Genomic DNA, 24,766 nt, shown 5'->3' with positions numbered 1-24,766 from the left:
GCACTGAAATATCAGCCAGACAGGTTAAAATAACAATGAAAATTGGGCAGTTACCTAAGAAGGAATATGCTGTGGTTGTTGTACCCATTCCTGAATACATCATTGTAATAGATGTATTGAGAGGCATGACTTTGAATTTACCTGAAGGAAGATACCAATTTGCTGTGAGGAAGATAGGAATTAATACAGTTTTAGTAGGAAAACTAAAAATGGACCCAATCACTTTACCTGAACCTTCTGAAGTAATTACTTTAAAACAGTATCGTGTGCCAGATGGCAAGATGAAATTGCCACTACTATAAAGGAATATATTGAAGCAGGAGTGTTAGTCCCTACAACCACAAGATGGAATAATCCTGTCTGGCCAGTAAGAAAATCAGATGGGACGTGGAGAATGACTGTGGATTATAGACAGTTGAATAAGGTGACTCCTTCTTTGTATGCTGCTGTTCCAGATACCATCACCTTAATAGAAAGGATCCAGAAATATGATGGGACTTGGTACGCAGTTATTGACTTGGCAAATGCCTTCTTCACCATCCCAATAGACTCTAAACAATGGGACCACTTCGCTTTCACTTGGCAGGGTAGACAATATACTTTCACTCGCTTGCCACAAGGGTACATACATAGCCCCACTATTTGTCACAGGATTGTGGCTGAACAGTTGGATGAATTAAAAAGGCTACAGAGATTATAGCATATGGGAAGGATAACACTGTAACTAGTGTTTATTCTGGAGAAGATGATTACAAAATTGTACCCTTAAATCATTTATTCTACCGTGAGTGAGGCTACAATAGTCTGGTTATTGTCTCTTTGCTTCTTCTTGATTTTTTGTTTGTTCACCTTGTTTGTTAGATTTGTTTCCACAGGCTTGGTACCCTCCATCTGTAGATGCCTGATAGCTTAAGCTGGATGTCACCCCCTGTCTGCAACTGTGATGTGTCACCCTTGGACCTGGCATCAAGCATATTAAGAACTGACCTCTCAAATTGGACCCCTAAGGACAGGGACAGCTCTACATCTGATTTCAGCAGCAAGTAGCCATAGAAGAAGAGATCTTCACCCCTTACCACAAGATTTTGGGGCCCCATTTGTTCGGGGTGGGGGGAATGATGGGGAGCTTGTGCTCAAGCCCCACCCTAAAATATGTTTTTTTGTGTTTATTGTGTGCTATTCTTGTTATATTGTTGTGAAATTTTGTTGACACCAGTTATTCCTACTATATTTTTGCCAAGTAAGGGACATGAAAGATCTTGGGGCCGAATGTAAGGGTTATGGGATTTAAAGATCTCCCATGCCCCACGGACGTGCTGACATAGCAGAGCAAGAGAAAGTGAAAAGCCGAGCTAACGGTCCTGCGGTTGGCAGTTGGTGGCGGTTGCCTTTTTTTTTTTTTGAGTTAGGACTCCTGCTGAGGACTGCCAGGGGCCGGAGCTGCTGGAAGCGTGCTTCCAGGACGCTGGGTGGTTGCTGTGAGTGGGGAGAGGAGGACCTTTGCCTGAGATAGCCTGTTCTGTTTTAAAGGCTTGAGAATGTGGGTGCTTTCTACTTTATCTACCTGTGCCAATGTCATAACTACTCTGATGGCTTTCACTTTCTGGTTTTGGGACTCAGTCTTTTAGTATCTTAATAAATTTTCTAGTTTATTTCCCCAAATGGTAAACCTGATGTATTTTGTGATGGATAATTATATCAGCATATTTGTAATCTCTATAGGCATTGTGAATATGGCATTGCTGATACAGGCACGTATTCTCTATTTTCTCGCACCAGTGAAGAGCAACGTCAGGGTTAGCTGCCTTGGGGAGGCTCTCTCCCATACAAGGGAGGGGAATGGCCCTTCCAACATGTTCTCCGGGTCGAAGATGTAGGGAATAGGCGTGTGGGTTGGTAAGACATACAAGCCCTTGTCCCGGGTCTAACATTTGAGTGTGAGTGATGTAAGGCGTAAAGCCTGACATTCCCACTACTAACCGAGGGAACGGTTTTGTTTCCACCTGGATAGAAAAGGTTTCCCAAGGCGGTATTACTATTTCTTCTCCCGGGGGCGCCTGTGCTGTCAGGACAGTTATTGACGGCTGTAAGGGGGTGCTTGTTGCAATACAAGGTTGATACTCTGAGTCTCCCCGGGCCCCATGACTAGATACATTGTGGCTTCTCGGGGACCCCCTCTGGGGATGGGGGGTCCCCGCCTCCCGTTTCCCTGACCTGGTCGGAGGTTTGGTCGTGACCGGCAGAATTTTGCAATATGGCCGGACTTTCCACCACAAAAACACGTGGGCTGTGATGGGGTTGTGGGAACACTGCGACAGTGTGCTTTAAAGTGCCCTTCCTTCCCGCATTTAAAGCATTTCTTGGGTCCCAATCTCTGGCCCTTAACAAGCTGTTGGAGGCTGCTAGTAATGGCAGTGGCCATCGCCTGGTTGGATTCTACTAGTGCTGAGGCCATTGCCTGGAGAGGGGGATCTTTGCCAGGGGCATCTAACAGCCTATCAACTATCTCTTCAAGAGAGGCGGTAGGGCTTAAGCCCGCAAGAGCGTTTGCATATTCCTGTCAAAGACCCTCCTTCACTAATTGGGTGATAAGTAAGTCCGTTCCTTCTCCCCTGCCCATCACTCGGTGGACAGTCTCTTGCACCCGACTGACAAAGTACGTGGGACTTTCATTAGCTCTTTGTTTTAGTCCCACCAGGCGGGCAGCCCCTCCACCTGTACTCCCTAATTTCTCAAGCGCCTGCAGATGATACTCACTGACAGCGGTCTTGACATTGGCATCAAAAGTTAATTGTGCCTCAACGGTGGCATAAGGACCGGACCCGGTTATCATATTCATGGCATCGTCAACATCGACTATGCCACGTTGTTTGATGTAACCGGCTGCCACTCTCCTTACCGCAGCCTTGAAGGCTACGAATTGTCCAGGATCAAGGACTGCACCCATGACTTCTTTGAAGTCGTGAGGTGTCCAGGGGAATCCGGTGGAGGCATTGGTAATCAGTTTCCTAACATAGGGAGAAGACAGGCCGTATTTGGAGACGGCTTCTTTCAATTCTTTCATAAGCTTAAAAGGAACTGGACGGTGAAATCTCCTCTCATTATCAGTTCCTGCATCTTCTATAAGGACCGGAAAGGCAAGGTTCCACTCATCTAGATCTACTTCCTCTCCTTCTTCCACTGCTCTTGCTATGCTAGCGGTTAGAACTCCCGGCACAGGCCGTTTTTGGCGAGCCCCGTATCTAAAGGAACCTTTAGGGGCTCCCAACGACATGGCTGCTACCATCCCTGGAAGGACTTCGGGCATGGTTATCTCGGGAGGTGGGGGCGGCCATGAATCCTGATCTGCTGCCTCAGCATAGCCTTTGGCCCTGCCCCCATTGGAATTTGTACTGCGCAACTGCTGCAGTTCCTCATCTGAGCTGCCTCCACCCCCGTTGGAATTTTTACTGCGCCGCGTCTTCACTTCCGCATTTGAGCTGGCTGCACCCTTGTTGGAATTTTTACTGCGGCGCCATTTTCCCTCTTTCACTAATTCAGGGTGTTCGGGAGCGGCTGCACAGCGGAATTCTCCCCACGGGTATATTGGGGGCGCTCCCTCTTCTTCCTCATCTGAAGATCCCCTTATGGAACTCCCCACTTGAGTTTCTTTAGTTTCTAGAGGGGTTGGTGGATTGGACTGAAAAAGAGCTTGGACTACTCTAAAGATTGTAAAATCCTCATCAGTGAGTACCCCAGGGGAATTGGCGTGGAAAGACGCCATTTGTTGTCCTACGACTCCCCATCTGTTCTGATCTATGCCGGAATATTGTAACCAGGGACAGACAGTCCACACTTGTTTTATAAAGTTCCAGCAGCTCTTAATGTGAATTTTTATGCCATGATGACGGCATAACTTATAGAGCTGACATGCTACTACTCCTTGGTCCTCGGGCTCAATGCGGGGCAGACTCCTTCCCTGCCCCATTCTTCTCGGGCCTATCAGCGGCTACCGAGGCTACCTAGTCTTCCCACCCAAGCCTGCTTAGGTGGGGCAGGCGGTCCTTCAAGTCCCTGTTCGTCCCTGTTTGGGCGCCAGCTGTCGGGGTTCTCTTGAATAGCCCCGACCCCCGCCTCCTACTTACCACCTCCAGTCAGTGGTCTTCGGACGTCTCCGGCTCCCAACCCGGGGTGGGGGTTGGGGGAAGAAACCAGGCAGAACACCCGAGGACCGTTCTCAGCTCTTTATTGTCAGCAGAAGTTCCCCCCCAACCCTTCCGTGTTCTCCCTTTTATATCCCTCGCCTTGCGTGCCCCTCCTAAAGGGGCGGGGTGCGCTCCTCCCAAGTACCTCCCTGAGGGTGGAGCCAGCCTGTTAGTGAGGCCACCTCCCTGAGGGTGGAGCCAGCTTGTTAGTGAGGCCATCCAGTACCCGAAGGGGTAGAGACCTCCAGGCGTCTCATGGTCCACTCAGGGGCTGACCCCCAGGCGTCTCACGATCCACTCAGGGGCCCTGGTCCAGAGCCGACCCCCAACACTATTCCACTGATCTACCATTCTATTTCTTAGCCAGTACCATACACACACACATATATATGTATATATATATTCATTATTTCTTTGAAATTTTTTGCTTTTGTTGTTTTACTAAATGAATTTTTAAATTATTTTTTCTAATTCAAATGTTTTTGGTAATGAAATTGAGATTTTATTGAATGCAAAAATTAGTTTGGGTAGAGTCAAGATGGCAGAGTAGAAACAGGACCTCCAAGGGGCTCTGGCTCCCACATCCTCCAATTCATGTAAAAGGTGACTATGAACAAACTTTAAAGCTACATAATTCACAAAATGACACAGAGAAGCTAACCTTTCACTGAGGACAGCCTGGCAGGCTGGCAGGAAGTGGCCAGCGCAACAATTGGGAAGACGACCCCAGCCCTGCTTGAGCTGGAGGTTTTAGCCTCAGGGTGGGCCTCAGCAGCCTCCGGGTGGAGGGACTTCAGATCACCAGCAGCTCTGGTGGTTTCCAGAATTATCAACCCATAGATGCTAAGGACAAAGTGAGAGGTCAATGAAGTGTGGATTTTTGGGATCTGGTAGTTTGGGAGTGCAGTTGGTCTTTGCCCTGGGTGTGAGAAGCCACTGAGGCACTGCGGCTGTGCAACCACTGCAACATGGCAGCTTCAGCTTCTGGCCTGCAGATTGTAGGGGGATGAAGCAACCAGTATGAGGGGTAATCACTCTTGCTTTCACTTTCTTGGATCTGGATTGAGGTCTAGGGTGGAGGTCCTGGGGTGTGTGACCAGCTTGCCAGAGCATGTGGAGGCTTCAGAGAGGGCACCCTACTAATAACTTCAGCAACTGAGAAAACCCCAGCATTTGGAGTGAAGCTCCCCTGTCTGGTGCGAGAGTCCTACTGTGGCAAAAAGCCCAAAAGTCAAGTATTTGAGTGGCAACATGAGCAGGTAAAGGAAGCAAAGCAGCCCAACTTTACACTCCTATTTTGGGGACAAAAAGGATGAAACCATGGAACATGAGGAAGACACTGAAGTCAGAACTCCTGCACCAAAAGCTTCCAAGCAAAATACAAGCTGGTTATAGGCCATAGAGGACCTTAAGAAGGATTTTGAAAACCAAATAAGAGAACTGGAGGAAAAATTGGGAAGAGAAATTAGAATGATGTGAAGAAATTATGAAATGAGAGTCAACAGCTTGACTGAAGAAAATAACACATTAAAAAATAGACTAACTCAAATGGCAAAAGAGGCTCAAAAAGGCAATGAGGAGAAGAATGCCTTAAAAATCTGACTATGCCAGATGGAAAAAGAATCTCAAAAGCTCACTGAAGAGAATCATTCCTTCAGAATTAGATTGTACAAATGGAAGCTAGTTTCTTTATGAGAAATCAAAATACCATTAAATAGATCTAAACAAATGAAAAAATAGAAGGCAATGTGAAATATCTCATTGGGAAAACCACTGACCTGGGAAATAGATCCAGGAGAGATAATTTTAAAATTATTGGACTACCTAAGAGCCATGATCAAAAAAAGAACCTAGAAATCATCCTTCAAGAAATCCTCAAGGAAAACTGCCCTGATGTTTTAGAACTACAGGACAAAATAGAGGTTGAAAGAATATACCAAACACATCCAGAAAAAGATCCCTAAAATAAAACTCCAAGGAATATTATAGCCAGGTTCCAGAATTCCCAGATCAAGGAGAAACTATTACAAGCAGTCAAGAAGAAACAGTTTGAATATTGTGGAAACACAATTAGAACAACACAGGATCTGGCATCTTCTACACTGAGGGATCGAAGGGCTTGGAATATGATATTCAAGAGGTCAAAGGATCTGTGATTAAAACCAAGAATCACCTACCCAGCAAAACTGAGTATCATGTTTCAGGGAAAAATATGGTCATTTAGTGGAATAGAGGACTTTCAAGCATTCTTGATGAAAAAACCAGAGTTGAATAGAAATTTTGACATTCAGATACAAGAAGCAAGAGAAGCATGAGAAGGTAAACAGGGAAAAGAAATCATAAGGAACTTACCAAAGTTGAAACATTTACATCCCTACATGGAAAAACAGTCATTGTAACTTATGAAACTTTTCTCAGACTGAGAATAGTTGAAGGGAATTGATCCTGGAGATAATAGGGAGTGATTAGAATTTATTGAGTATGTAAAGGGAATGGTCAAACTTGGGCTTTGAAAGATCACTTTGGCAGAAAGAGAAAATGTGACTATGAGGGTGACTATGAAAGTGAGTATGCGCAATATTTGTATGTGGGCTCAAGATCAACTCAAAAGATAAGAGGGAGAGAGAAAGACAGAGACAGGAAGGGACAGAGAATGATAGAGAATTTTTGGTGAGGAACCTCTCTACCAATGCATGTCAGCTCCCACTCTGCATTTTAGGGGTTTAGAGAGTTTCATGAAACACTGTGAAATAAGTGACACAGTGAAGTTGCCCAAAAGTTTGAATCAGAAAATTCACTTGAACCCAGAGTTTCCAGAACCTGACATCAAATCTCTATCTCTTACAGTAGCAGCAACTATATTTCAGATTAAAAGTCATGGCTAGACGAAAGGAAATTATACAAGATAGGGAATTTTTAAAACCAAATGATTCCCTTTTCTGTGCCAGTTCCAAAATGTTGTGGCAACTTGATCAGAGGAATTGCCATCAACAGAATGTCCACTAATGCATGGCTGTGCACCATTAATCCCCACACAAAGCACAACATGAATATTTTCAGAAGATGGAACCTTTGCAAAAGAAAATAAATCTGTGGGCTTGAAAGTTGTGGTCATCTCGTAGATAAGAAAGTTCTGAAGATTTTCTTTTTTTGTGCCAAGAAGGTTAAATAAGCTGAACCACAGGTGTAAAGTTGAAGTTCCAAGTTTTTTATTATAATGACTGATCAAACATTGAGACAGGAGCTGGCAAGACAATGTTTATGTTCTGTTCATAATGCATATTGTTTTTCTTTGATATGTCTTGATATGGTCACCATGTACCTTAGCACATGAACCTCTCTGTTTACCTAGGACAGATCAAACCTCTTCTCCAACTCCCCAGAAGTTTGGTTATTTGTTTAAGGATTTATTAGGGCTACTAAGATCTGGGCAGAGAGACAGAGAAACACAATCCCTTTTTGAACCTCCATTGTAAGTCTTCCTTAGACTCGTCTGAATTCGAGGGACCAGGTACCTGTGACCATGTCTCTGCACTTAATCACTGTCTGATCAACTTTATTTCATCTCTTCTTTGTAATAGACCACTTCTTCATTTTTCAAACTTCAGAGAATTTCAGTTCAAGTATCATCTGCTGTTTCTGTCCTTACCTAAACCCTCTACCTGGTAAAAGAATCTTTTAAAATGTGAGGCTCCAACCATAAAATGTACTCTACTTCCTTTTAAAGTTATCAGGCAGAAAATAATTTCACTTACTTTTACCATTATCTTATATGACTTTTGTGTGAAAATATAAATTTGAAATCTTACTAGCAAAACAAATTTAAAGTTTAAATTTCCATGATATAAATAAAATGATGATAAAATCCCATGATTTTGAGATCCAAACATATACTTCTGTGTATAATTATTAGAAGAATCAGTCTAATTCTCTTGGTTTTCTCAAAATTTACTACCCTTTTAAAGACATCTATTACATTACTTCTTTCTATTACATTACTTCTTTGTCTTATTACTTAGTCTAATCATTTCCTCCTTAGGAGGATGTTATCCCTATATTATTATATTTTGGTTATGAATATAAGTTAAAATTGTAAGCTATCCCTTCTTGTATCCTTTTATAGAAATTCATAGATGTTCCAATATCCATCTATAATTTAATAGATTTAGTATTGTACCTACAAAACTTCTTGATTATAGAAATTTGCTATAAAAGGAAAAAGAGGGATTCTTTCATATATCAAAACAAAAGGAAAAAAAATCCTAGTAAGATAACACAGAAGAGCTCATAAGTTACTATTCTTCACTAACAATTTTCTGTTCTTGAATTTCATTCCAGCTTAAGCAGACAAGAGATTCCTAAGTTCAACCTCATAGGTTGATGTCCTTGTTTCACAAACTTATGTATTCTTCTCTAATTATGCTCTGGAAGAATGAGACACTTCAGAAAGTGAATCTTACACTTATAATAAGTTCAAACACTAATTCAACTCTTGCTTAGGCCATGGAATAACTACAATTTTCATCAAAACAGCAAGAGTTCTTCTGCTTTACAACCCATTGCAGTAATTTAGCAATAAATTATCTTGCAAATGACAATTTAGTAGGTTTTCTAAAAATCACAAAGATTTTTTCCCAAATCATTTCTTCTAAAAGCATTATCCTTCTTTAAAAAGTAAAGTTTAAAAATTTTATCCTGATGTTAAGCAGTGTAATCTATAATTTTCTACAGAGGAAAATTAGTTGGAAAATTTTAAAATGATAGCTGTCTTTTCCACTTTAAAGCAAAACCAAGCCTTTAAACACTGGAATCCATTAAAGCAAAGTTGGTATAAAATGTCCCTGAGTAACATAAATAATTTTCTGAAGTATTATTAAGTACTAAATTCCTGGTAATTGCATAATTCCTATATACCACAAAGTTCCTTACTCAAAAATATGTTTGTAATGAAGAGGGCATTCAATATTTTTTATACACCAAGAAGAATATACCCAATCAGGATGTCCTAACATGGTGCAGTAAATAGGGCAGGGGCCCTGTAGTCAGGAGGACCTGGGTTCATATTGGGCCTCAGATACTTAACCCTAACTAACCATGTGACTTTGGGCAATTCACTTAACCCCAATTGCCCTGGAGGAGGAGAAGTCCCTCCAAAGATAAAAAAAAGTATATACCCAATCAAATTAGTTGAATCACAATAATAATGTTTTCCAGTTCTTTAAAAATTTACTCAGTATCTTTTCTTTCCTTTATCATTAATTATATGCCTAGAAATTAATTGCATTCTGGAATCTCACATAGATAGCAAATTTGGTAGTCCATAAACCTCCAAATTAACACACATACACACACACATACACATATATACACATTTCCACATATGCATACATACATACACAAACATTTTTTCAACTGAAACAGAAAAGTGTAGAATTACCAAGAGCAGAGACTGACTGGATTCTCATCTTACTAGGCATTGCCAGGGGTTCAACAAAAGGCACCTCCTAGGGCCTGGGGAGGCTGATGTCAGTGCCTTCACAGTAGTGATAATTCTTGGTGGCATGGCTTAGGGAATGTTTACTCTTCACCTGACCTATGCACCTCTCCCCTCACAGCAATTGCAGTAATTACTGAACCTGGGGCATTTGAATATACTGGGGCAGGGAGGGCAGAATATATAGAACCTGGGTGACATTTCCAGGCTTTGTCCAGAGTGGTGTGCTGCAAAGTGCCCAGAGGCATTGGGCCATTAGGGCTACTAACAACCTGTGATTGTTGCCCCTCATTTCCTTTTGCCAGGTGGTGAATGGTGATGTAAGTTTTACATATAATTTTCCAACATTCTCTTCTCTTAATCTGATCTGGGATGAGAGATGTTAACCAGAAGCCTTGAGACTGTTACAATCCATATATTGACATGTGCTTTTAACTATGGGGAGGGAGTGAGGAATGGTAAATGATCAGGATTGCCTGGAAGTATTTTAGCAAAGGTTGAGCTTCTGGATATATCCCCAAAGTCTCAGCAGTTTTCTCCTCCTATCTCAAATCAATTTTCTATCTCTGATCAGTTTCCAGACTTCTTTATTATTAATTTCAATACCTTCAAAATTCACTAAAAAATTTTATCTGTATCTGCCTGTTCACTGTATTTCCAGGTTGATCAGATCAGGAACCACAAAGGAAAAAAGCCTTACACGTTTCTTTGTTTTTCTAGCTGTAACCCTTAGAAGTCTTTGCTGCCTATATTTTAAATCTTACAAGGTAATAGAATCACTCAGAGCACACAGGATATAGAAACAGAGACACACAGAAGCAGGAATACTGACAGGACAAATACAAATACAGAGTGCACAATTAATGACACAGAAGGAGGAATTAGAAGGTTGTTACAAATCTCCTAATATTATTCAGAGGAAGGGGTGGGGTAATTTGCAAGGATTCAAGACTTGATAATGTAATTGGTTCATGCCAGTCTTCCTCAGAGCACCCCTGAGGTTTCAAATTTAAAAGGGCAAATCCAGATGAAGTTAAATTAGGGGATATGTGAGTCCATCAGGACTATAGCCATTTTTTATTTCTTTTTCTTTTTTTTTAAGATAAAGTGGATGGAGAAAGGTGATTATTTAGCACCTGAGAAACGACACTGAGAGCTTAGAGAGAAAAATGCAGACTACAATGAAGTAGCAGATTTCTTTTAGGAACAAGGGTACAGAAACAACTTGCCATCCTGCCCAGGGCAGGATCTTTTCAGTTGAATAATTCCTTCAGGAGGGCAGTCCAGGTAAAGAATCCAAACTCTAGCACTGTCCACCCAAGTAAGTGGCACAATTTAATGTCAACCCTTACTAAGTTCATGCGTATTCATTCAAATTAGTCTGAAAATGAGGGTTTATTTCTGTCAAAGCTTGTGAAGCATACTGATAATAATTAAATATCATTTTTGGATTTCAATAAGAGTCAAAGTCTGAACTAATCAAACAGACTACTTTTCTTTGCTTAAATAAGTACCCTTTGTCTGTAACTTGAAAGACCAGATAAGGTCAGAAATAGGTATTCTCCCCTTTGTGGCAGGATTCTAGGAAATTCATAATGGAATTTCTCTTATCTTCGGGGTACATTACAGATGGGGAAAAGAGAGACATCCTGAGATTGTAAATGTCTCCACAGAGACTACTTTGTCTATTGTCTTGTCAAACTATACTTACAACTAAGAAACTTCTTTCCATGGTATAGATAGTAAACATATGTAGATCATAAAATTGAGTGACATAGCCACTCTGAATTGGGATGGTTCTAAAATTTATGTAAGCTTTCTCATTCATTTGTTCATGCAGTCAGAACTTAGGTTCTGGCTCTGTGTACAAGTTTTTGCTAGCTCTAAGGGAATAGATGTGAAAAATGTATATGACCTAGCCTGTTTTCTTCTTTAACCAAACTTTCAGATTAACAGTACATATAGAGAAATGCATGGGAGTTTATCATAAGACAATGAACTCAAAGATAAAGCAGATTTTTAATCTTCAGATTAATTCCCTCTCACTCCTCCCTGCATTCCCGGGCTCAGGGTGCCTGTTAGACAAAATTATGCTCTCCATATGATTAACGATGATATGAGAAAGGAATTTCTAAAATGAATAGCATTTGAATACAATAAGATAAGAGTAGTATTCACTTATCAATTGATATTAAAGATCCAGGATATCTCAGTTTCCTTAACCATTAACAAGACATAACATAGTATATGTCCATAAAATAAGAAGACAGGGTCTCAGTCATACACAGAAGAATGCTCCTGGTCAGCTTCATCTGACCCTACAGTTGTTGACACAGAGAGGAGCATTTTGAAATCACTCAAAGAACAAAACAGGATGTCTGTTATGCCATAGCATGCAAATAATTATGGTAGTTTAATCTCAAAGAGGGCCCAATGTCTCTCCTCATCTGCCAATCCAGGTTTTGGACTTTCTCAGATCATGGGGGTTCAAATTGTTTAGGGGAGGAGTCTACAAGTTCTTCACAGAATTGCACAACCTCTTCATGCCCAGAAAAAAAATTTTAGTGACAATACTATGATTCTTATACAGGTCATGAACTTTGCAACACAAAATGCTCAAATGCCCCATGAAATTACATGTAATTTCCTGGTGCTTTTAGATTTGTTTATTTCTCCAGGGAGAACCTATGAGTTGTCTTGAAATTCAGTTTCAATTTTCTTCTATCTTTAGGTTTCATTTGCAGTGAGAAAGTCTATTTTGATATGAATTAGTTGACCCAGTAATTTGATTCCCTTTCTGTCTTTGACTATGATCTCACATTTAGCATTCCAAAAGCTCAGTAGAAGTTGAGAGATGGGTTTGAGAACTCTGTGATTGTTAACAGGCACAAACTGCTTTTCAGTCTACATGACCTAAGAATTCTTCACCAGATGGGCAACCCATCCACTTGTAATGATTCTGTCTGTATATGAATACCATAGTCCTCAGACTTCAGGACCATAAGCAAAGTCTTTGCATCACAAGAGAATCCATCAGAGTTTATATCCAGGTCACATACCTTTTAAGTACCCAGAGTAACCTCAGTGTAGGTATGTGCTGTAGTGTGTTCCTAGGGGGTCTCGCAAGAAGCAACTAATAAAGTGATAATATGAGTATAATACTTAAATTGACAGTTGGTACAACTCAGGGCTTGAGTGATTTTTTTCCTTGGCATTCTGGATTTAAGACAAAGGTAAAGAAAAATTAGAATGCAGATTAAATTTGTAAGCCTTTTCTGTGTGCATTTTTTCTTAGTATGCTCATTATTTAACCAGAGCATGTCTAAATATTTGGAATCCTTTAGTCCTACATTTTCATTTTTCAGAAGAGGAAAGAAAAGCTGAAGAGGAGAAGGGATGGGCCAGATTTCACACACATTGTCCAAGGTAGAGACTAGAAGGCACAGCTCTATTCAATGCACTTTCCAACTGCCTTCCTTGGCTTAGCATTCTTGTACTTTTAAACCAGTACTATACTGGAATAGAAGCAGATAGAGGCTACTGAGGAGAGGATACAAAAAAGAAATTGATTATTAAATTGGTAGTGATTTTTGAAAGGAGTTTTAGTCCATAAGAAGGACTGGTGCAGATGAGAAATCTATAGCTTAGGATAGATTACAGGATACAAAATAAGTGCATCAAGGTTTATTGATTGACTAATAGCCAATACCCAGTGTTTCTTAATAAAGAAGGTTCAGATATGCTACAAAAGATGTCTAGGAAGACTGTCAAAGACTCAATCCTCTACCTGAGGAAAGTATTGAATACAGCTGCTCCCACAGGGTAATAACTTCTAAGTAAAGGAAATATTAAGAAACAATCTTACCTTTAAAACAGAAATAAAATGTACCATGCTGCTGATGCTCTTCCCCCATTTTTGTAAAAAATATTTTGTTATCCTTGGAAAAGTGACACATTCATGTTTTTCTGAAAGATGACTTCATTCCTCATATCTTAGATCAAATCAACTTCTTCAACAAATTTAAGGAACAGCTTGTTCACTTTTCTTCTTTGGTGTCCTAAAAAAAGTATTGTTTTCTTATTTTGAGAACAAATCCTTCTTCTCCTGTTCTAAAAGATGAAGGGAAAACAGGCAGAGCCAAGATGGTGGAGTAAAAGCAGGGCTTTCTTGAGCTTCTTCTCCAATTGCCCACAATACCTATACAAATAACTTTAAACAAATTTTGTAGCTATAGAACCCACAAAGTGACAGAGAGAAAAACAATCCCCTCTGAAGGCAGCCTGACAGGCTAACAGGAATGGTCTATTGCACCAAACCGGGAGCAGAGCACAATTCTGTATGAGCCATTCTGGAGAAGATCCGGTGCCCAGACTGGCCAGAGCAGACTTCAGGAGAGTGAATCACTGAAGTCTGTGGCAGTTTCCAGACTTCCCAACCCATAAACACCAAAGAGAAAGTAAAAGGTCAGTAGGAGAACTCTGTTGGCACTGGGTAAGAAATGGGCCTGGTCTGGGCCCTGACCACCAGGTAGCAGAGGAGGGGGTGGCTGAAACTGTTGCCACATGGTTACCTCCTGAGCTTCAGGCCTACAGATAATAGGGGGGCAAAGTGAACTTTCAGAGGGTAATATCTCTTGCTTTGACTTGTTTGGATCTAGGTTGCCATCTTGGGTTTTGATTCTGGGGTAAGGAGCACTAGAGTGGCACAGCTTATGGAGGCTGTAGAGAGGGCATCCTTTTCACTGTTCTTAGACAGGTGTCAGCAAAAAGCTCTGACAACAGCTGCACAAAAGCCCAGATATTTTAGATGCAGCAATTTCCATTCTGGAAGCAGAGATTTACCATAGAAAAGATCTCAAAAGTCAAGTAATTGGCTGGTAAGATGAGCAAACAGAGGGAGCATAATCAGACTATTAAATCCTTTTGGGGGACAAAGAGGATGAAAACATAGAAATAAAGAAGACATCAAAGTCAAAAGTCCTGCATCAAAAAATTCCAAGAAAAATATGAATTGATCACAGGCCATGGAGGAGTTCAAGAAAGATTTTGAAAATCATATAAGAGAAACAGAAGAAATATTGAGAAGTGAAATGAGAATGCAGCAAGAAAATAATGAAAAATGGGTCAATGGATTGTTAAAGAGAATAACACCTTAAAAACAGACTTACTCAAATGGCTAAAGAGGTCCAAAAAGCCAATGAGTAGAAGAATGCCTTAAAAAGCAGAATTGATTGGATAAAAAAGGAATTATAAAAGCTCAATGAAGAAAATGATTACTTCCAAATTAGATTGAACAAATGGAAAGTTAATGACTTTATGAGAAATCAAGAAATTATAAAACAAGTCCAAATGAATGAAAAAATAGAAGACAATGTGACATATCTCACTGGAAAAGCCACTGACCTGGAAAACAAGTCCAGGAAAAATAATTTAATAATTATTGAACTACTTGAAAGCCATTTTTTAAAAAAGGAGCTTAGACATCACCTTTTAAGAAATTATCAAGGAAAATTGCCCTGATATTCTAGAACCATTGGGCAAAATAGAAATGGAAAGAATTTACAGATTGCCTCTGAAAAAGATTCCAAAAAGAAAACTCCTTGGAATATTATACTTAAATTCAAGTAAAGGAAAAAAATTATATTACAAGCAGTCTGGAAAAAACAATGTGAATATTGTGGAAACACAGTTAGAATAACACAAGATCTAGCAGCTTCTACAGTAAGGGCTTGAATATGATATTCAGTAGGTCAAAGGAGCTAAGATTAAAACTGAGAATCACCGGGAAGATGGCTGTAACAGCGAGCGGGCGCAGCTGGGCCAGGTCAACGCCCTGGTGAGGCAGGCCCTCTCCAGTGGTGCCCACAGCAAGGAGGGCTCAGGCTGCATGTGGAGGAAGCTGACCTACTTCGTGGAGCTCCCCGGGGTGGCGGTCAGCATGTTGAACGCCTACCTGAAGTCGTGGGAGCATCAAAAGAGGCCCGAATTCGTCCCCTACCCCCATCACTGCATCCAGACCAAGCCCTTCCCATGGGGAGACAGAAACCATCAAGTCAATCCTCTCCCAACAGGGTATGAGGATGAGTAAAGAAAACTGGGACCACGCTAATCAAGCACTGGGGACCACAGCAGTGGCTGGACCATCCTTTTCTATGTGGAACAGAAAATTACAGGGGACCTTAGGTTCACTTGCATCACATGTGACAAATGTGCTGACCTTTTATCATTTTGCTTGTGATTGGGATGGCTTAAATAAATAATTCTAATCCTTAAAAAAACCCAAAAAAACTGAGAATCACCTACCCAGCAAAACTGAGTATAAGATTTCAGGGGAAAATATGAAAATTCAATAAAATAGAGGACTTTCAAGCATTCTTAATGAAAAACCAGAGGTGAACTGAAAATTTGACTTTCAAATACAAGAAGCAAGAGAAGCACAAAAAGGTAAAGAGGAAAGAGAAATCATAGGGAACTCATTAAAGTTGAACTATTTATATCCTTACATGGAAAGATGATGTTTATATCACATGAGATTTTTCTCAGTATGATAGTTGAAGGGATTATATATGTGTGTGTGTCTGTATATATATATATATATATATATATATTTATACTTGCATATATATGTATATATAGGTAGGTACGTGTGTGTATATGTATATATATGTTTGTGTGAATATGTGTGTACATGTATACAAAGACAGAGGTCACAGAGTGAGTTGAATGTGAAGGAATACCTAAAATATCAAATTAAGAGGTGAGAGAGAAATATATTAGGAGAATTTGAGGGCGAGAGATAGAATGGGGTCTATTACTCAAATAAAGGAGTCAGAAGATTGTTACAATGGAGTGGAAGAGCAGGAAGGTGAAAGGGAATGAGGAAACCTTACTCACATTGGATTTGGTGAGAATAACATACACACTCAATTGGGTATCTTACCTTATAGGAAAGTAGGGGGGAGGTCATAAGAATGAGGATGATAGAAGGGAGGACAAATTGTGGCAGAGGGTAGTTAGAAGCAAATGCTTTTGAAAAGGAACAGGTTTAAAGGAGACAATAGAACAAATGGGGATGGGAATAGCATGGAGGAAAATATAGTTAGTCTTTCACAAAAATGACTACTATGGAAATGTTTTCCATCACTACACATGTATAACTCATATTGAAATGCTTGTCTTCTCAGTGTGGGTGAGTGAGGCAGGGAGAAGGGAGAGAATCTGGAGCTCAAAGTTTAAAAACTTTTAAAAATCAAAAGATTAAGGTAAAACAACCTGCATATAGACCAGGGAACTCAGCAGGAGGTCAGTTTACTACTGAAGTGGACAAATAGGTCATTCGGGAAAAGGATAAAAAAGAACAGGGAAGAGATGGAATGCATGGCATTAAGAAGTTGCTATGCATTTAAATAGCATCAATAAACAAAAAAGTTACTTTGTCTTCAATAAAGACCCAAATAAAATATAAAGGGACAAATGAAGAAAGACACTATCTCCATCCAGAGAAGTATATATGGAATGATTTTACATATATAACTATTTCTGTCTAATGGTAGCTATCACTAGATTGCAGTGTGGTAAGAAGGGAAAAAAAGTAAAAAAAAGGAGAAATTGATAAGATATTTTTGTTGTATATTTGAAAGGAATAGCAAGCTGTTCGTACTATATTTGTAGTTTCATATACAATCACCTTTTTATCATACTATGGAAATGCTATTTTTGTTCCATAAATTATAAAGAAAAGAAAAATAAATGAATATCATACAGGTATTAGCAACCCTGTGAATTAAAAAAAAAGAAAGAAAAAAGGGAAATAAACTATGCACTAAGACTGTAAAAATGAACCTCACCAGTAGAGAAATTCTTACACTATCTGACTTAAACTATGCTTAGTGTCTTCATATAAAGCAATATGTGTACTCTAAATTATCAACCAATAAATGCATAAATATAGAAAAAAATAGCATGAGAAGGGGAGGAAGGATGCGTCTTCATCATTGTTTCATCATCCCAGTAAGATTGCAGGATCCTATACTGGAAGAGAACTCAGGGATCCTCTAGTGAAACCTCTCTCATTTTGGAAATAAACAAACAAAACCCTAAAACTGAAGCCTGGAGTGGTTCAGTACCTTGTCCAAGGTTATACAGTTAGTAAGGATCAAGTTTGGTATTTGTACCCAGGTGAGGAAGAAGACATACTGAAAACCTGTTTAATTATACCCTTTTCTGGTTTGGGAGGTGGGACGGGGTAGATGACATTTGCCAGTGTAGCGAATAAAGTCAACTCTGATGGAATGGCTACAACATTGACTTTGGAGTCATATAACCAAGGTTTGAATGCCAGCTCTGCCATTTATAAACAGTTTACATTAAAAAGTTTCTACTAACAAACTGGGTGACATTTGATAAGTTAGTCAAAACAGGATAGGGAAATGTGAAGTGTGGTTACCTAGCAATCATTCTCTTGCTGGTTCACTGGGATTCCAGAGTGTGCTTGTGACTCAGTCAGAGCCACCTAAAATGACAAAAAAATCTGCATTCTGAGAACCATCCGAGCATACCTGTTTAGCAGTAGGGTGCACAATTTCTAGCAACATGTTTGGACCCATTAATTTGGTCTGAAAGTACCAACTGCTGACTCTGAGTAGTTCTTTATGCCTCATTCACTCATCATGAAGAGTAATAGAAATGTGATAGGACATCCAATGTCCTCCCTTAAAGATGTTGATGCCTTCAGAAATGCTGAAAGGTGATCTCCTCCAGGAGTTTAGCATGGTCAATTAGGTATTCATGTTTGGGGAAAGATGCTAGATAGAAGAGGAATTGTATTGTGGACATAAGAGTAGATTTAGGAAATCTAGAGTGTAGTCTGGATTTAGAACCAATTCAGATTTCTACCCTCATTTCCATTATAATGTACATGGGTAGATGAAATTTTTATACTAATTCAAATACTTAATGTGTATCCTTAATAATGGTCCTATTGTTAGATGTAGTCTATTGATTGTGCGTTTTGAGTCCTTTGTGAATCCTATCAGTCAATGAATTAAAAATTCCTCCTTTGTTTTTTCTTCCACCTTTACTGTTACTTTCACTTTAATGCTGAGCTCATTGTTTGAACTTGTTCAAAGCACCTTGCCTTTGTTTATCTTAGTTTCTTCAAATTTCCAAAGGGAATCATTATTACTATCTATCACCTGGGCCCGTGATGAGTTTCAACCGAGTTAATATTTGCAAAGCACTTAACAAAAGAACTGGAACATAGTAGGCACTGGGAAAATGTTAGCTATCATCATTATCATCATCATCATCATCATCATCATCATCATCATCATCATCACTATCATTGTTGTTGTTACAGTTGCTATTCTTATCTTAGTTCATTTGCCAATTATCTGAAGTTTTCCAAATTAAATGTTATGCAATCTGTACATGAGAATTATTTTGTTGCTATATTAAGGTCTTGTTGGTGGAGTTGTGTAATGATCCAAACATTCTGGAGAACAATTTGGAAGCATGCCCAAAGGGCCATCAAACTGTGCTTAGCCAGTAATATCACTTGCTGCTCTGTATCCCAAAGAGACCAAAAAAGACAAAAGGAAACACATGTACAAAAATAACCATAGCAGTTCTTTTTTTGTATTGGCAAAGAATTAGACATTGAGAGGATTTCTAGCAAATGGGGAATGACAGAACAAGTTGTTAAATATGAAAGTAATGGAATGCTACTGTTCTATAAGAAATGATGAGCAGATAGATTTCAGAAAAAAAGACCTGGAGAGACTTAAATGAACTGATGCTGAGTAAAGTGAAGGGAACCAGGAGAACTTTGAACACAGTAACAGAAACATTGTGTGATAATCAGTTGTGATAAACTTAGTTCTTCTCAACAATAAAATGGTGAAAGACAATTCCAAAAGACTCATGAAAGAAAATGTTCTTCATCCAGAGAAGGAACTATGTAGTCTGAATACAAATTAAAGCATGTTGTTTTCACTTGTTTTTGTTTTCTTCATAGTATTTTCCTTTCATTCTGCTTCTTTTTTTCACAGCACAAATAATGTGTTAATATGACATTTTCCTTTTATGAATATTTTGGACAAAGAGCTTCAAATGTATTGCTATTAAGATGATGCCAGTTTTGTTTGTAGGCATATACTTATTTATATTGAAGGACAATCTTTCTATGCTTATGATTTCACTTATTCACCAATGGTAATTTTTTTCCTAAGGTCTCTTCTCTATCTGTTCATATAGCAGTGGTATTAATATTTTTATTTATGTTAAAACATTCAAATAATGATCATTTATTTCATAATGTTGAGTCATTCTTCTATCCCTGACATAATCCAATTTAGTCATGAAGGATAACTTTTATAAACTATGTTAAAAGACTCTTTGCTAAGTTTTTATTGAAATGTTTTGCTCTGTGTGTTGAATGTGAAGGGATGATAACAAAAAATAAAGTTAAGAGGTGAGAGAGGAATATATTGGGAGGAGAGGGGGAGAGATAGAATGTGATGGATTATCTCAAGCAATGGGGAAATAAGATATATAGGCAATGGGGTATAGAAATGAATCTTGCCCTATAAAAAGTAAGGGGGAATAGGGAGGATATAAGAGAAGGCAGATTGGGGGAAGGAATATTCAGTATGCTTGCCATCCTGGGGTGGGTGGTAGGGCAGAGATGGGAAGAAAATCTGAACTCAAAATTTTGTGTAAATGAATGTTGAAAACAAAATAAATTTTTAAAAATATTTAAATTAATTGTAGAGAGCAGTGAATGAAAAAAAACAAGAAATGATTTGCATTGATATATATATATATATGTATATATATATATATATATATATATATATATTTTTTTTTTAAGCAATCGGGGTTAAGTAACTTGCTCAAGGTTACACGGCCAGTTATTGCTGGGTGTGGTGCTGAGCATCTGAGCCCGGGATTCGATCTCCAGGTCGTCCCAACACTGGAGCCGGTGCTCTTTCTCGCTGAGCCACCTGGCCGCCCCTAAGCAATTGGGGTTAAGTAACTTGCTCAAGGTTACACGGCCAGGTGTTTCTGGGTGGGTGCTAAGTGTCTGAGCCCGGGATTCGATCTCCAGGTCTTCTCAACACTGGAGCCGGTGCTGTTACTCGCTGTGCTACCTGGCCGCCCCTGCATTGATATTTTAAATTTGATTATTTTATACTTTATTTTCTCTATGTTTCCTATCTGGTTTTGATTATCAACAGCTACTCTATTTTGTATTTCATGCATTTGAAGCCTTAGTGAGCAAACTCTACATTATCCTGGTGAGAGACAGAGGCTTTGAACCAAGCCCAGTGTGGAATGGATTGTGCATCTGCCCTTAGGCACCAGTCTCATTTAGGACTAAGGGTATCACTGCTAATGAACTACCAAATAGGACATGAATTGTTTGGGTCAGAAAAAATTTTAAAGACCAGGTACTGTACATAGGAATGGAGAGATGACAAATTGTCAGTAGAGGAATCATTCTCCGTAATGAAATTTGGATCTGGATAATGTGTTGAGTAAAAGAGAGGGAGGAACTAAACCTAGGATTTCATTAATATAGTGAAATTCCAGGCGAGGAAACTCTTTGTACTACCCAAGTTTGCCCTTTATGTGTAACTTCCAGTTTAAAAAATAGTCAAGAGGCCAGAGATGGTTGGAACTTGTCCAGGGTTTCACAGGGAATATATGGAATTGAATTGAACTTGGGTCTTCCATGACTTCACTGTCCACTGTGCAGCATTTCCTCTCCTTTACATGAGACAATGTTAATTAATGATTTTGTTTTATGATATAATACATTCACCTCTACAAATAAAAAAAGACCCAGGAATCTTTTCTGCCCTGGCAATCATAAATTAAGAGTAACATTTATTCCATGCATTTCAGTTTCCTTTCTATTCCCTGACCATTCTGCTCCAAAGAGCCTGAATCCATCATACTTTCGTGTTTCTATTTTTAGTCTACAATCTGTGTACTCTGTGTACACAACACTTGAATGTCCAATGGAAACATCTGCCTTGACACTTATAACTTCATGGGCATATATGAAAAAAGAAGCCAAGTCTCACCTGACCATTGAAAGTATCCTTATCTTTAGCAGGCCCTATGGAAAGAAGAAAAGAAAAAAAATCAGAATCTTTCTTTATAACCACAGAAGATGTTGCACTCTACTGTGAATCAGATTTCAGAAAATTTTTCCTAAATATTACATTCCTTAATTGGATTAAAAAAAGTCATCTTTATGTAAATGAGATAATATGGTAAAAAGTAGAAGAAACAGGTTTAGGAAATTTGAAAACTGGATTCCCATCCTATCAGGTCAACTTATTAGCTGTGTAAATTTGAGGGAATCATCTCGCCTCTCTTTATCTTTGTTTTATTATATATATATATATATATATATATATATATATATATATGTATATATATATATATAGATAGATAGATAGATAGATAGATAGATAGATAGATAGATAGATACATATATATTTGTATATATATATTTGTAAAATGGAAATCATCACACATGCTCTAACCTATGTCACAGGACTGCTATGAGAATCAAATTAGAATAGAAATGGAACCTGGCATTTCATTCCTATAGTTACGAGTCTTACAACATTTTTTCAACTGTGTAAAGTCCTATGGCTCCCTTTTACTTCTAAGATCAGAAATACATTCTTTGTTTGATACTTAAATCACCTAACAACCAGCCCCCAAGGTATTATTTCCAGTCAAATTACACAGTTTATCCCTTCATTCCCTCTGTAGCTCAGCTAAACCACTTTTCCCTTTGTTTCTTACAACAAAGGACTCCATAAGTCAACTCGAGGCTTTAACAGTGACCATACCATATTTCTGTGGTGGAATCTTTCCTCGCTTTGACCTCCTGGAAGCATCAATTTGCTTCAAGATTCAACTCAAGTGCTGTTTTCTAAATGTGCCCAGTCTTAATCTTTCAGGCCTGTATTTTACTCCCAAAATCGTATTATCATTGATTCACTTTGCTTTTCATGTATGTTTAATCTAGTCTATGTTGTTAACCCCAATGGAATGAAAGTGTATTCAGAACAGAGGTTCCTTAATTTTTTTTTTTGTATTCCTTGTCCAAAGGATGAAGGAGGCACTAAATAAAGACTTTATGATTAATTTATGTGAAAGGCACTGTCCTTGGCACTAGGTCACATGACTGAAAAAGAAACATTTCTGTAGTTAATGACAATGTAATCAGGTAAGATATAGAGACAATTGCAATTATCATAGATAATTATTTTATGTTTAAGTAAAGAGCTATGGAATTAAGAGTAAAGGGGAAAAGTTAGGAAAAGAACCTTCTTGGAGGTGATATTCTTACTTGGTCCTTGATGGATAAGTAGGTTTTCTATAGGTGGATATAGAGAATATTTCAGACATAGGGGTCAAGAGAGCAAAGACATGTAGGCGACATAGTTCAGGGTTTGCTCAGATATTCAGTCTGGTAATGGGAAGGGGTACAGCAGACAATTATCCAATAAAAATGCAGTAAAAAGCATACACATTGGGCTACAATCAGTTTTTGTTTTACTTTTAATTTATTGAATCAAACAAGCATTTCCATAGTAGAGTAAAATTTAAAAAAAAGATGATTGCACCTAAAACTGCAAATTTACCATCTACAAACTGCTATTCAAATTAATTAGATAAAAAAAAATTCTCACACAAATAACATTTTTATTTCTTCTTATCTTACCTCCCCTTGCTATAGAGGTGTCTACCATTATACAAAAATAGGTACATATATGTAAAATTATTCAATACATACTTTTATTTATCACTTTTTATGTCTGCCTTCCTATGCCTTTTGAAATTTTTTTTGGTTATTTGTAATAGTCAAAATGGTGTATTCACTCAAAATTATTCTTAAAACAGCATACCTGTTACTGTATACAGTGTTCTAAAAATTCTGTTCATTTCACTCTTCATTATTTCATGGAAGTCTATCCATGTTTCCCTAAGATCATTAAACTCATTATTTTTTATACAACAGCAATATTTAGTCTCAGTCATGTATCATAACTTGTTTCACTCTTTCACAATTTAAAGGTATCCCTGAAATTTTCAGGTCTTTTTGACTACAAGGAGAGCTGTTATAAGTATTTAAAACATATAGGTTCTTTTCTTTTTTCCCTAATTGTATCTGAGAAATAGACCTATTAGTGGCATTGCTTGGTCAGAGGGTATTGGGAATTTAATAACTCCTTGGGCATGGTTCCAGATTACTCTCCAAAATGTTTGAATTAGTTCACAGCTCCACTGTGATAGTAATGGCAATTAAAGATTCCCCTGTATTGGCTTGGTTTTCAAATTGATTGTATTAAAACCCAGAGTTTGTTAATCCCACCTGTGGGATGGGCTTGTTGATGTGAAAAGAAAGTCTTGAAGTGGGAGGAGCTGGTGATGTAGATTTGGAGAGACAAGAGAGAGGCGGAAGATTCTTTTTGGAAGCAGCACCTCGTGGAGAGGGGGAGAGACTAAGAGGATTGCTGGTGGCCGCTTTGAATTGCCCTGGACTTTTGAGACCTGCCCCCTGAGCTGCCAAGGACTGAGGAGACATGGCTGTTTTGCTGGTACTTTGTCTGTCTGTTTTGATGTTATTTTGCCAGATTTGTCCACTGGTGAAAGACTGTCCTTTTGTTGAAGAAGTCCTGGAACCTGGCTGTTCGCTAAGAAGGCCTGCGACTGTCCTGCAGACAGAGAGTGAATACTGTCCACTGGTGAGGGACAGTACTGTTGTTGCAGGGGTCTGGGAGCCTTTCTGTTGGTTCAGAAGCCCTGAAGAGAGTGAATACTGTCCACTGGTGAGGGACAGTGCTGTTGTTGCAGGGGTCTGGGAGCCTTTCTGTTGGTGCAGAAGCCCTGAAGAAGGATTTTCTTGTTGTATGTTTACAGAAATCCTGGGAGAGGGCTTTGCTAATGTGTTTAGGGGTTCTAGGACTGTTCTACAGACAGAGGATAAATTCATGAAGGGACTGGCAATGTATCTTATGGCCTTGCTAAGCCTTGTCTCCCCAGGAACTAAGATTGCTGA

The 24,766-nt window shown here is 38.9% G+C and overlaps 1 protein-coding gene and 1 pseudogene across 1 annotated transcript; one reads left to right on the top strand and one right to left on the bottom strand.

The window, feature by feature from the left end:
* Positions 1 to 2,560: 2,560 nt before the first annotated feature.
* Positions 2,561 to 3,967, bottom strand: LOC138176533 (endogenous retrovirus group K member 7 Gag polyprotein-like). Its single transcript, XM_069107318.1, has one exon. The coding sequence runs from the start codon at positions 3,965 to 3,967 to the stop codon at positions 2,561 to 2,563; it is 1,407 nt and encodes a 468-aa protein (XP_068963419.1).
* Positions 3,968 to 15,467: 11,500 nt separating this feature from the next.
* LOC138176542 (cytochrome c oxidase subunit 6A1, mitochondrial pseudogene) lies at positions 15,468 to 15,969 on the top strand (annotated as a pseudogene).
* The last annotated feature ends 8,797 nt before the right edge of the window (positions 15,970 to 24,766 follow it).

The sequence above is a fragment of the Petaurus breviceps genome, unplaced genomic scaffold, assembly GCF_028583685.1.
Source record: "Petaurus breviceps papuanus isolate PSGF00001 unplaced genomic scaffold, PetGlider_PUasm1.0 89893, whole genome shotgun sequence".
NCBI classification, from domain to species: domain Eukaryota; kingdom Metazoa; phylum Chordata; class Mammalia; order Diprotodontia; family Petauridae; genus Petaurus; species Petaurus breviceps.
This window is presented reverse-complemented; position numbering and strand designations above follow the sequence as displayed.